Source organism: Prorops nasuta, unplaced genomic scaffold (genome assembly GCF_024137725.1).
Source record: "Prorops nasuta isolate Cenicafe-Biocafe unplaced genomic scaffold, Cenicafe_Pnas_1.2 PNAS00015, whole genome shotgun sequence".
Classification (NCBI taxonomy): Eukaryota; Metazoa; Arthropoda; class Insecta; order Hymenoptera; family Bethylidae; genus Prorops; species Prorops nasuta.
The window spans coordinates 3,407,973-3,422,653 of NW_027116812.1; the positions used below are offsets into that span (position 1 = coordinate 3,407,973).

A 14,681-nucleotide genomic window follows, 5' to 3' on the forward strand; every position below is an offset into this window, starting at 1 on the left:
ATAGAAGGTTACTAAATATTTTTTGCTAATGAGACATTTCCAAACAATGAGTTTTTAATTTTTAATAATTTTTTACCACGAGCTATGTAAAAAATGATACAGAAGTTTATTATCTTTGAAATCCGTACTCACTATATATTATATTTCCGGCTTGGCATGAGTTAACCAGACACCTTATACATGTGGTATGTATAAACGCGGAAGGAAAGTGTTTTCGTGATGGTAAACCGTTTTAAAGAAATTATATGTATAGTATTTATATGCATATACATCGGAACTATCGAAGTATCGAAGCTCGATGCTCATTGCTGCATTGAAATCATGCGGTATAATAAGGAATATTTTAATGTCACTCGTGAGAATATTTTATCGTGGATGAAAGTTCAATATTTTAACAATATTTGTGAAAGTATTTTATTTTTTACGGAAAAACAAGTTGTTAAAGCTGGACTGGAAGTCTCGAAGTGAGACCGGATGAAGTGAGGTTAGGTTATTCACGAGAGTCGCGAGGGGGCGTAAAAGCGCCAAGCGCCATTTGAAAATTGCCATAAAAGATACTGACGTGTATGTGTGAGCGGATAATAGAAAATAATTGGATCGAGGAGAGCAAAGATCGCGTCCCATTCATCATAAGGATCATCGTGAGTGATTTTTTTTACTGCAGGATCTTATGGTGTGGTTAAAAACAGGGTTAACTGAGTTGCCCGCTTTCACTAGCCAGAAAACACGTTCCCTTCGTTACCCCGGGCGCAGAATTCGATCTTGATGAAAAATCGTCGCACAAAATTGATACGACTGTCACTTCAATTTTAGTTTTATCAATTCACATACCAATACCAATAGGAATAAATTTCTCTCAACTTTGCCTACTTATTCAGTCTCTATCAACGACGCGCATAATTCGTTTCATTAAAATAATATATTCACCCTTTGACGAAATCATAAATTGCTTACATTATTAATCTTATCGTGGTGCTTTAAAATATCTGAAATTAGCGAAAGAATTTCTCTTTCGTGCATCCTGACTTGCACCTTCCATGACAAATGATTCCGGCTGATCCAATGGCTGGCTGGCTGCACATTGTCAAGTTTAAGTGGTCGCGGCAAGTTGCACACAGACGCCAAAAGTAGCGAAATGCGTTTTTTAGAGAGGTGAGGGAGAGAAATCTCTCATGGAGTACAATAAAGTCGCAACAAAAAAATTAAAATTTTTTAATTATATACATAAGTAAGTAGAATGTATCAATCTCTTAAAAAAATTTGAGCTATAGTGTCAAAATAAACAGATATTTTTTACAGCTACAAAAGTAAATAAATCTTAATATTTAAAAATAGGAATATACAGCAGAAAAATATTTAAGTAACTTATTTTAAATATGTATATTGTATTATAATTAACACAAAACTTTGGGTAAATGTATACGTATAAGGAATACGAAATAAATCTGCTTGAATTAGTCAATCAATTTAGAAAGTCATTGAAGATGTTAAAAAAATATGTCACAATTTCATCAATACCTCTTGATTTATTTTCTGTGTTGTTATTTAATTCCTTCTATTGTAATTTTAATATACAGTAATTCAAAAAAAGAGTTACCTAAATATATTTTTGCACATAATAATATTAAATTTTTTTATACATAAAGTCCTACCAATTTGTAAAATTGATCAATATCTGTATATTTTAATTACTTAAACCATAAAATTTAAAGATTAAAAAATAGGCTTTGTTATTAAATAATTTAACAATCGCGTGAAAATAAGTCGAAGGATAGATTTGAAGAGTTTTTGCATAGACTTTCGTAATTTTCTTTCGAAACAAATGAAATCCATTTATTATCACTAATGACTATACTCCTTGAAAATGATCAATCTTAAATTGAGCTCCGCACGAAATGAGGTTTTTCCAGTTATGACGCTGCTGCATTCAACGAGCGAAGTGAACTAACGACGTGAGAGATGATGCAGAAAGACTTTCGCGAGGGGAAATGAAATCTCAGCGTGCGAAAAGCTTGGAAATATTTTGAAATTCGACAATAAAAAAGTGAAATCCTTATCGCAATCCTAGAGAAATATCTAATTCCCCGAATAGTCCATCCTATTAGGCGGGGAATCCGACGAATTAGAAGAGATCGAGGACTACGAGGCAGGGCCTTTCCCCCTTTCCATTTTACAGACCAGAGCTGCGAATTGACTTTGACATCGGAAATAAAATACAGCCTATTCCCAAGATAACTATCGATCGTTAAATATTAAGTTCGTCTCTAATGTACCGGCCGAATAAACGATGAAATTCCGTGTCACGTTCGCAGCTTATCTCTTCGTGATTAGTATTAATTAAATTACAAGCGAGAATCTCGTGAATAATAAAACTGAAAAGGTAGTAATTTTTCAACACGAGATCCACCTTACGAAAGCAGCATTTGCCACTTGGGTTATCAATAAGTTTCCTGCCCGGCTCATCGGAACCTCGTAACGATGACTGGTCAAAGGCAATCGTCGTATAAGGCTCATGCTTCGGGCGCGAGTGAAAGTAACTGGTACCAATTATTCTCAGCAGTGTAAAAAATGAGAAAATATGAGAAAAAGCAGATTGCAAGGCGAATCCTGCGATAAGGTTGAAAACAACGGGAGGGATGATTCAATATATATATTATTATATTATATATATGGTTTGCGTAAGAATTATGAAATACCAGGTGTGTCGTTTGGTATATATATATGGAATTTAGAGGAATAACAATTTTTCATGCTATCAACGCCACTTTCCTTTAGCAACGGAGGAGGTCGATAGATTTAAAATCATATAGGAATTGCATGGTTGTGCGCGCGAGCTGCGAGTTCCCAGGGTATCCGATATTGACTTTATAATGTGCACGTACCTGTATAATAGTGGCTGGTGAAAGGTAACGAATCTGTGTACGATACGTACTCTCTTCTATGGAGGAAGTTCACAGACGAATCCCACAAACCTAAATTGAAAGAAAGTCAAAGAGTCTGCAGCACTTGGTGGTACTCGCCAAGCTCTATCGCGTAACAGATCCAAGAGAACATGCCTTTAGCTTCGACAGTGCTCCTCTAACTTTTCTTACGTAACGCTTGGTTAAAATTACTTAATATCCGAAGAAAGCTGCGCACGGGTACTTGCAAAAAAACACCACCTTTATGTGTCTTATGGTTATTCATGAAGAAGCAATTAATGAAGAGGTGATTAGTCGAAAGGACTTTTATTCATTTTTTTTGTGAAAAGGAAGAATAATGTTTTGAAGAAATTGTTTTTTTTTTTTTTTAAAGACATGTGCGATAAATTATGAACTGAGATTGAAAAAATTCCTTACTTGTTTCACGGTTATTTGTGGAGGAGGCGATAAGAAATTGATAAGTTGAAAAGAAGTCTCCTTTTCTCATATTTTTTCAAAAGAAAGGATTGATTTTATGAAGAAATCGAGAGTATTTTTGAAAAGAGATTGGAGGGGGTAGGAAGAACCGGAACTTGAAAAAAAAACCACCTGTTTGGATCACGATTAATCGTGGAGAAGCAATAAAGGATTAATAAATTAGAAAGGGCTCCTTTGAATTTTTGAGGCAGGGGGGAACGACTTTATGAAGAAATCAAGAGTTTTCTTCAAGAGAAGAAAAAGATATTGGAGAAAGGGAAATGAACCTTGAAGAGATAACCGTCCACAAGTATACTTGCAAGAACTCCACTAAATCTGTCGCATGATTATTATAGCGGAAGAAACAGAAAAAGTATTCGGTTCTTAAGAAGGACGACGAGGAGAAGTCTGATAAAAAAACTGTAATTTGAAAAGAAATCGAAAGTGTTGAGTAAAATTTTTAGTGAGGGGGAAGAACCGTTAGGAAATGTCTGTGCGAATGCTTGCAAAAAATCTACCATGCCTGTCACATGGCTATATTCGTGAAGCGAGAAAGAGGGAGAAAAAAAGAAGGGCTAATTGGCTGTTAAAGGAGGATAGTGGGGGAAAGTTTGGGAAAGGTAGGAATAATTTGATGAGAGGAAGTCGAGAGTGTTTTCGAAGAGATGAAAAGAGAGATTGGAGGGAAAGGGAAGAACCGCGAGTGGGTAACGGGTAAGCCTGTAAGGCTGAATACCGGAAAGTCGAATCGAAAGAAAGTCAAAGTGAGTTTGGTGAGTTGGCTGGCGATAAGTGCAGTGGATGCACCGTGCACTTTGTTGAGCGACCAGTTAGCGTGAAACGGTGAAATGGGCGGGGATTACAATTACAGAGGTGCGGTTCTCCTGCATCCTTTTTCAACACACACTGTCATGCTCATTTTAGTGGGCACACAAAGTGTCCACCTGGCTACATATCTCACGTACCTTTTCCTGTCGCGCGATCCAAACGCGAAAGACCTTTCTCCAACTTCCAAGCCACCCCTCCGTCTCTCGCTCTTCATCAAATACCTTCATTAGCATCTAATTTGAAAACTCACAAATTTCTTTTTCTCCTCGAGCATCTTTTCCAACGGTCGAAGCTTGCGAAATACGTCCGGATACAGAAATTCCTTATTGATATTATAGACGATAGCATAGATCTTCTTTTACGCACACGGGCAAACATTTAATATTATGGATACTCACCTGCCTCACCAGACGCGAGTCATCTCAACCTCTTTTTTCCTTCCTTCTCGACTCTCATCCACTGACTTCTTAACGACTTTAACCTTAAACTTCAACTTTTCGTGATTTACTTAATAATGCTTTGGTGGAGGTAAATTTTAGACGTTGAACTTTCTCTTTTTCTACATTCGATAGAAACTGATTAATGGATTATAGTTAATTACTTTATTATTGCTCATTCTGTTTGTTCTAAATTAATAAGGTACGAGATCTTCCCACGATTACCTGTTTATTCAACATTCGCATACACATAACGGAAATAAAATGATTTTTCATTCTTATTTCGTTTAGAAAATGTCAGGAAAAAACAGCAAAGTGCAGGTAAATTCGCACACACGATGATTTTTCTTTTAAAACAGTGTCTCTTGTTTCGTTCGGGAAATATCAAGAGAAAGAAGGTAAGTGAAGTTAAATTCATATACACAATGAAATATATTTTTTTAATGGTAACTCTTATTTTCTTCAAAAAATATCGATACAAGTGTATTCTCATCCATATACAATAATAAATTTTTAAAATAAATTTACAACTCAATTTATTAAGGAAACACAAAGGGAAAAAGTAAAGTAGAAGTGAAACCACGTTCACAATGAATATTTCTTAGTAAAATAGTTTTTCACCCTTTTACCCTCGAGGGAATATCAGAAAACAGAAGCCTGGAAATGCAGTAATTATAGTTATGCAGTAATTAGCATCGAAAACGCTTCACTCTTTGTAAAAACGTGCATCTTCCCACATGCGTTGCCAGGAGAAATCAGAATTGCATGCGTTATTCTTCCCCTCCTCTCTCTCTCTCTCTCTCTCTCTCTCTCGGTTTTTTAATAAAACATTACGTTACACGCATTACCACGACCACTAAATCCAATAACTTTAATCCCTCCACTTTTTGTCAATATAAACGAGAAAAATAAAAAACCCTGAAAATCCTGAAATAGCTTTACGGAAGCGTAATAAACATTTCTCCAGTAATTTCTGACGCTAAGATTTCGTTTGTGTACGCAATGTACCAAAACGTGCTCGTTTAAACAGCCATTTGAGTTATTAAAATTGTTATGGAACTTTCTCGAGTAAACGATGCATCTTTAAAGTTCAGTAATATATTTTCATCTAATTAAATCCATCCATAAAGTATAGAAGCAGAATTATTCTTACGCGAGTTTGGTTTAAGCGTTGTTAAAATGGCAAAACAGTAGCCGGCTCTTAGTTCGTTGCTAAAGCGCAATAAATAAATGGATATTATAAATTTGAAAGGCAAAAGCGTCGTTATGGCTCACATCTTCTGGCGTTTATTACGTGTAATATTGTCCGGTACGATTGTTGCCCCGACGATATTTTTTATAGCAGGGATGGCACGGATAATACCGTTCCCATTTCTCGTTTGTGACAGCTCTCACATTACATTTAAATAATATCTATATACCTAATTGCGCAAGTGACCGAGTCTCGCGCTGGAAAATCCTCTTCCTTGAATAACGAGTCTTTCAAAAGTTCAGTCTACAACCTAGAAAAATCGTTCACCATTTTACATGCAGCCTTGAAGCTTGAACTTGCTCGATGGTATCTACGATGGAATTACGAGCCAGGTGTGCTAATTGATAATTACCTTTAATTAGAATATTAATCAAAACGATAATACATACTGTGAAAGACCTGCACTATAAACTTCGTGAATCTAATTAATCATCGGAGTTTCATTGCAGGTGATCCAATATCAAAACTCACCAGGATTGAAAACAGAGAGACTGGAATAAAACTTGTAGAGTATATATAACTATAAAAAACCATACACATACAAAAAAAATATAACGCACGGTAATCACTATATACGCTTTCTCATTTCTTCAATTACACGAAATTTTTTGCAAATGGTCCTATATCGCTCGTAAATCAAATAATCTTAATCTCGCGCTGTACCCAGTGGGTAGACTGAAACTGTGGAGTGTCTGTCCAAAAAAAAAAGTTGAGCATTATGTAAGGACAAGGTGAATGATGATTTTGTGCAATGCTTGCTTAATAAAGAGAAAAAGAGGAGGATGATTATGATGATGTTGTAGGAGGGAGAAGAGGAGGGGGGGTGGGGGTAGGATACACGCGTATAGCTATAGCTTCTGTAGCAATTGTGGAGGTTACGGCGGGGGCTAGAATTCCCCCTCCGTAGGCAGAAGATGCTAGGATGTAACGTGCAGAGTAGTTGGGGCCTGGGACCCCCATATAGCACCAACTCGCTGGTACCGCGTGCCCCTCCTCGAAAACAGTATGCCGTATACCTGGAGCACCTAGGCGTCTAGGCGGCGGAGCATTCGCTATAAAAGCTTCGAGTGTCACTAGGAATTCGTCAGAAGAGTGACGAGCCGAAAAAAGCGGCACTTTTTGCCGTTTCCCTTTCGCGGTTAACAGCCCCACGACGCAACATGCGGTCCATTTTGGTCAGTGTCCAAGTTTATTCTCTTCTTTTTTTTCTTCGATTTTTCCCCTTTCTTCCCCGCTGACACCACAGTGATAACCTAGGATAGATCCATGTGATATTGCAGTGTGTTTTATCCTGTGCTGTTCTTACCGTTTTTATTGTTCTTTTGTGCATTTTTTTCCCGCCAAGTGCTTTTCTCTTACGCGAAAGGGAGCTGCTTCCCTTTTGCTAACTTGTTACACGTGCATCGAAAGTTGGTGATAGATTGTACAATTTTATATAGATCGTAATTTTTTTTTGCAATTCTTCTGAAATTTTTATCGCACGATAGATAATATTTTTGGGAGTCTCTAATTTTATATATTACGTAGCTTATTTTTTTTAATTTTGTTTTGAGTTTTTATGTCGAATAAAATTTTGGAGACAAATCGAGTTTATAAAAGGATCGTTATCCAATATAATAGTATTGCCTGGATATTACACGTGCATCGAAAGTTGATGTGTGTGTGATCGGTCGTTTATTTTTAAAGAGATGATAATTATTTTTTTCTAATGATTTTGTTTAATTCGTTCTGTTTTTCTTGAATGGCAAATAAAAAGTTGGAAGAGGCTCGAGTTGTTAAAGAGATCGTTATCCAGTATCAGGGTCTTGCCTGGATAAACCAACTCCGGTGTTATGAGAGACGGACGGGCCTACTGACCGATTTTCTCCTTGCGCTATTACGTTTTAGAATACAATCTCGGAGAAGATCGGACGGAAAATATTCCTCGGTATTCTTTCTCGAATACTGACCCGTTTTGTAGCTGAAGATTACTGGTATTTTCTACTGTTAGCACGATGCAAAGAATTTGGCACGACTGCTCGTGTTTTCCTGTAGAATGGAAAGTTTTGCAAATGGATTCGGCGTGTATCGAATGTTACACATTTCTCGAAAGTGTAACACGCGACGACGTGTGTTTTAATTAAAAGAAATGTTAAGATATTTTGGACTCGGTGTGTTCGCTAACGGAGCATCGCGTATCTCGTTAGAGGCTTCGAGTTGGAGAAAAACCACCACGAAACTCCAATTTATATGATATATATATATATTTTACTGATTTTTGCTATATATATATATATATATAATATATATTTCTATTTTTATTTTTATATAAAAATTATATTAACTATTATAGCTTGGCCTGAGACTCTACCGAGTTTTCTGGTCGTGAAAATAAAGAAATTATTGGATAACGAGCAAAATGTTTTTCGATCCTTGATCTTCACGCTCGGTATAACGTATAAACGTGCTCTTGAAGGTGCCACGCCACACCATGCCGGTTGTTATATAGCTGATGCAATTAGAGCGAAACGCATAAGACGCGGAAGTCCATGGTTGCTTCTCGCTCGTAACTTGACCGATATCCCAGCGAACTTTAATAGATCAACCACTTTCTCGACTCTCGTTCGATAAAATATTTTGACTCAATATGCTCTGTTTTTCCACTTAACGACAAGAAGCTGATCAAGCCGGAAGGGTTTATCATGATCCAATTCAAAAGCGTCCATCACGACCACTCCAACTTTCCCTTTTAAACCAACATTATCGTTAAACTCAGCACGAGGAATTTATGTCGATTATAGCTATAAATCCAAATGACTTTTTTCCTACACGTACTGACATTACGAGCCAATCTCTAATTTTATCGCTGTAGAATTGACCGTGAAAGAGGGAATAATCAGTTTTTCCGTTCATTTCAGATAATTTTTGGATTCCTCTTCGTATCGACGCTCGGAGATCCGATTAGGACAAAGAGAGAGTGAGTTTGATTAAAAATTATTTAATTATTCAATAAACATTAGTTTTTTTTCTGGGAGTAGAGATTGTTTTAATGAAATTGATCATTCGCAGGCCACCAAGTTCGTATAATCCTCCAGCTACTTCTTATGGAGCTCCAGATGTAGGTTTACCACCACCACCACCATCGTCTTCGTACGGTGCTCCAGCAGCACCTTCAGGATCCTATGGAGCACCAGCAGCGCCATCGTCATCTTACGGGGCCCCATCGTCTTCTTACGGTGCCCCTGCAGCACCCTCGTCTTCCTACGGGGCGCCAGCTGTGCCAGCACCTTCGTATGGTGCCCCTGCACCCTCCTCTTCCTACGGGGCCCCAGCGGTACCAGCACCTTCTTACGGTGCTCCGTCTTCTTCTTACGGAGCACCTTCATCCTCCTATGGTGCACCACCAGCGCCTTCCTCCTCTTATGGAGTCCCCTCAGCTCCATCGAGCTCTTATGGAGCCCCTGCGAGCACCTACGGTGCTCCATCCGGTGGCCATGGCTTTGATTCGGGATCCATAGGTGGGGACCATGGATCATTCGACGGTGACCATGGATCATCCTTCGGTGGAGACTCTCACGGTCCTTCTTCCTCTTACGGACCACCGTCGGACTCTTACGGTCCTCCACCATCCGATTCCTACGGTCCACCCTCTGATTCCTATGGTCCACCCTCCGACTCTTACGGACCTCCTTCAGATTCCTATGGACCACCTGCTCACGATCAACCAAAAGGCGTTTGGAAGAAAAAACTCACCTGGAAAGCTGACTGGAAGCAAGTTTGGAAATCAGAGTCCAAACTCACCTGGAAACAGGAGTGGAAAAAAGTTCAGGTACCAGCTTGGAAGGAAGTTAAGGTACCAGCGTGGAAAGAAATCAAGGTACCAGCATGGAAAAAAGTACAGAAACCTGTGTGGAAAGAAACTCAGGTAGCTGTGTGGAAGGAGGTTCAGGTGCCTGCGTGGAAGAAAGTTTGGAAACCAATTTGGAAAGAGGTTAAAGTACCAATTTGGAAGGAAGTTCAAGTACCAGACTGGAAAAAGGTGTGGGTACCGGAATGGATCAAGGTTGGAATTCCAGGTGAACAATACGTTGGGAAGGATCATCATGGTTGGGAGTACACTAGCCACGATCTATGGAAGAAGAAACTCGTGTGGAAGCCAGTGTGGAAGAAGGTTTGGAGAACCGAGAAGAAGCAGGCTTGGGTGAGTGACAAGAAATTGGAATGGAAAGCTGAGTGGAAGCAAATCTGGAAGACTGAGAAGAAGCAAGCCTGGGTACCAGACAAGAAGCTCGTCTGGAAGGAGGAGTCCGTACAAGTGTGGGTTCCTCAGAAGAAGCAAATTTGGGTCACAGAGAAGAAACAGGTATGGAAGGATGAGTGGAAGAGCAAATGGGTGCCAGTATGGAAGGACGTGCAGGTACCAGCCTGGAAAAAGGTTTGGAAGCCAGTTTGGGAGAAAGTTTGGGTACCGGCCCCGGAGCCTCACCACGATGAAGGTCATCCTGGCTACAAATAATTCGAGAGTCGCTTTTTCCACTTAAATCGGCATAGTTTTCGATCCAAAGCGCCTGATTACCTGCCTCGGGCGACCATCACACCTGTCCATTTTTCTTATTATTAATAGACGGTGTGCTGTTACTACGACCTGTAGCGCTTCAACTTCGAAAACGTATCTATCATTGTATACGGGGGACCACAGTATGGAGACTGCACAACTTGTTACTTTTCTTCTGCTAAACGCACTCGCCTCCCTCCGCCACCCATACATTCGCAAGGGAATTGTAATCAAAGTAAAAAGACTGCCTATGTATTACATGCGTTGCGAAAATCTTACCGCTAATTGCTAGAAAGCATGACATATTCGCGTAATGCGAGAAAGTCGATAGCATCGCGATGATTCCTCTTGTTTTTTTTCTGTTTCTTTTTTTATCGGTTGCAAAAAGAAACTTTTATTTCCTTCCCAATCCACCCCCCCCCCCCCTCCTCCTCTCCCTTTGTCTTTCTCTTTGACTGTTCCGTAACGGGCTGCCCATCTGCACCCTTGCCCATGCAAATCGTTGCAACAATCGTCGATGGATTCAAATTTGAGAAAATTAAATCTTCGACAATTTGCTGATTTATTTTTAGCGACTCATTGCCAATTTTGTGTCCGGTTAGCCACGCGTACGCTACAAATACTTTTATGTGTAATTGATAAGCATGTCCATTTGTAAATAATAACGAGTGTTGATATTTTTGTACTTTTATCGTTTATGTTAATTGAATAAATAACCTTTTTTTTAATGATAGACCCATTTTTTATAACACGAGAGCCGATTGTTTTGCCGGATCTCAGCGTCAATTTCCTGTTTGAGCGAGTCGCTTAATAGCGATAGTTACGTGCAACGGTGAAATTATCCTCATCGGCCAAGGTCGACTCGTTAAAACACTCGTGAGTTGCAATTGTTGCAAAAATCAAGTTGTAATTGCTATCGGTTTATCAGCCTATCACAATGCGAATTGTGGTTGATTGGCGTCATGAGATCGAGTGGGTGTATGTGTGTGTGCAATATATAGGTATAGATGTGAGGAGGGACAAATGAAAGGAATCAATTGTCTCAATTGATTAGTGTTGTAGGATGAAAGTGCTGGTTTCTAGGCAAGTATCGGGAAGAAGTAGGGAGTGCAAGTTCATAGTGGTAGATTCTTCCTAAGTATCTGTGTATGTGTGTATTTGTGAGAGTGTATCCACGGAACTTGAAGGAAGATGCTTTCTAGGGATAAGGCGACGACTGAAAGAAAGAAGCGCGAAGCATCGAGGTTGAGCAGGGTCGCGCGCAGGATGTGAACTCGAGGCGACCTTTACTTTCTCTTGTTCGCGCGCTTAAGCGAGTATGAGAAGCGCGAGACGCCGAGAGGAGAAAGGGCAGCCGGAAGTGTCACAAGCATTTTATCCTCCCCCTTCGACTAATCGAGAGTCACGTGAAAACTCGCATATGTGCTCCTTACTTGTGTTTTATGTATGTGTGTGTCCATTTGTGTGGATGATATGCACCTATGATAAAAGCACACTGCACTGGTCTTGGAAATCTCTATTAAAGTTTCTCATCCAATCGGTGTAATATCAGTATACAGGGTGTCCAAATTATTTATGCCAAATTGATATATTCATATGAAGCAAATGATATTAAGAATAAAATTCTTATACTATTTTTCAACTAATCATTAAGTAAACAGAGTTATTAAAGGTTAGAGACTCAGTGATTGAACACTTTTTGTTGGTCGATCTGTTAAAACATTCTATTTGATCAGACACTACTTGGGCAATTGAGGAATAATAAGAATTAGTTTCATAGTAAGGAATTTTTATCGATGATATACCTTTTTAATTAAGGGTTGAGGCTTAAATTCGAAAATGGTATAAAAGTCTTATTAATCATTTACTCTATTTGAATTGATGAGCTTGGCATGTGTTAATTGGACACCTTGTATTCATTATATGCACATATATTTGCATACTGTAGGGACTGGGTATACTAACACAATGACAGCGAAGTGAGAATGTGAAGTAGTGCATATAAATGGTCTCAACGCTACACATCGTTAATTTTGAAATTTTTAGACTTCACATTTAATATATACATATCCACTTATAGGTATTCTCACTTCAGTGTCATTGTGTTTGTGTGCACAGTCTCCATAGCTTTTAACTGACACTAATGCCCCAACAGTTTATACACATTATCCACTTCCTCTTTTCTTCCTCTTCTTTAAACAAATTTCTCCACCGTTGGCACTTTTTTGCTGGTACCGGTAAAACCTGCGAATAAAGACAGTCGCGTATTAATTATTGGCCAAAGTATGTTATCAATGCCTTATAGTATATGTGGGTGATATGCACTCATGATAAAAAAATACTGCACTGTGGCTTTGGCAACCTCCATTAAAGTTTCCCATTGAATTCAAGCTGCACCACTGTAAATACGTCTAATGCACGTTTATCTGTGTATTTATAGCTTATAACTAAAACTAATGCCTCGAGAGTTTGTATACATCATCCACTTCCTCTTTTCTTCTCTTCTTCTTGAAACAAATTTCTCCACCGTTGGCACTTTTCTTGCTCCTATCGGCAAAAACCTGTAGAGTAAAGACAGTCGCATATTAATTATTGGCCAAAGTGAGTTACGAGAGAGCGAGGGCGATATGCATTTAGAAAGGTAAGGCTGGGAGAGGAGACGGTTGATAGTCTCGGCGGTTCGTCAACGGGAAACTCTCATATGTTATGTTATATATATATATATATATATATATATATATATATAGGATGCGGAAAACGAAGCTGACTGCAGAGAAAAGCTCTGATTAACGAGGCAGGACAGAGCAGAGCATAACAGTGCACACGCACACACTTCCGTGGAAAGTGAAAGTTTGGACGAACATTCTCGCGTAACCGGACTGCCGACTTCTTTGCATCACGCTAACCAATATCAAACACCTCGCGTTTCGTGTATATGTGTCATACGACTGCATGGCTCATGTGTGGCGAATCTTTAAGCTCGTTCTGACGAGTTTTGATAAGTAAGGCGATGCCATTGGTATATAACGGGTGTGCGATTAATGCGTACGATTTTCACGTTAGTATGTAGATATATAGGAGAATATTCTAAAGATTCACCTTTATATACATATAAATTATAGTGATCAAGAATTATTGATTAATTTATACAGGGTGTGTATTTTAGTTCACATTGTAGAATAAACGTAAAAATCCATTTATCTCGATAACTGTAATTGATATCATTTTTTTAATTAACACATTTTTTTGATCTAAATAGAAAAAGTTTTAAAAATCTTAGATTAAAAAAATGTATCTCTTGTAGTTACCGAAACAAAACAATTTTTACGCTTATAGTTTAGAATGAGTTAAAGTATACACCCTATATGTATACTCATATTATATATGTTATTATGCAAATCGAATTAACTGTCTACACTAATTAGCGATTTATTCAAGTTTCCTGCTCAGCGCGATTTCCAAAGTTTTCGGCTCCGACGAGCGTGTAATTTTTGAAATTTTTATCCTCGTGTGATTTGCTAGATCCTAGGAAGCAATTATACTTGCACAGCTAATTAAGCGTGGGCTGGAATACTATATAAACATCAAGAGTCCACTACATGTCACTAACGCATTAACGATAGATACGATATTTTACGAGTTAACGATTGCGCACCTTACAGCCCATAATTCACAGAATTAAGCGATAAATGATACGACTAATAGCTAAGCTGTTTTTAATTAAGATAAGTTACTAAAAACAATTATCTGTTTTTATGTAATAATTACAATACGTATAACAATAAAGTTTTATATCGCGTTTGAAACGACTAAAAAATAGGCGTAAATATAGTGTAACTAAATAATGGGAGAAAAAACGTAACAAAGAAGAGTCGTAGGATGAAAAGTTGGGTTTGAAGACGGTGAGAAAATAAAATCGTTTGGTGAGTTTTATAGAGGCAAGGAAATAAAAGGGAAATTGGCGAGAAGATTAGAGAAGAATCGTAAAAAGAAAGCGAATTGGTTGAGGCTGCTTGAGAGTCGTCGAGTTAGTAGGTAAGAAAATATCGGTAAATAAGAGTGTTTAGTTAGGTTAGTCGCGCGAGTATCTCGATGGAATAGAGCCGAAGCTGTCGGTACGCGTTCTTTTATGAGAGCATCCACGAATAGCTTTACGTGTATAGGTGTACAATTGTTTCTGTATGCCAATGTTATTCGTATATGCTAAACCAGGGGTAGGACACTCAGCTACCCCCACCCTTTCTTATCTGTCC

The 14,681-nt window shown here is 38.4% G+C and overlaps 2 protein-coding genes across 2 annotated transcripts in view; one reads left to right on the forward strand and one right to left on the reverse strand.

Moving 5' to 3' along the window:
• Positions 1-14,681, reverse strand: part of LOC136779207 (probable cytochrome P450 305a1) — a 56,069-nt gene that overhangs the window by 14,392 nt on the left and 26,996 nt on the right. The window contains exon 8 of the mRNA XM_066736670.1: positions 4,747-4,752. Coding sequence (XP_066592767.1) covers positions 4,747-4,752 — 6 coding nt within the window. The remainder of the gene's footprint in view (positions 1-4,746; positions 4,753-14,681) is intronic.
• On the forward strand, positions 6,942-11,089 carry LOC136778929 (uncharacterized). Its single transcript, XM_066736123.1, has 3 exons — positions 6,942-7,069; positions 8,792-8,850; positions 8,943-11,089. Exons 1-3 carry the CDS (start codon positions 7,055-7,057, stop codon positions 10,387-10,389), a joined length of 1,521 nt encoding a protein of 506 aa, XP_066592220.1. The 5' UTR covers positions 6,942-7,054; the 3' UTR covers positions 10,390-11,089.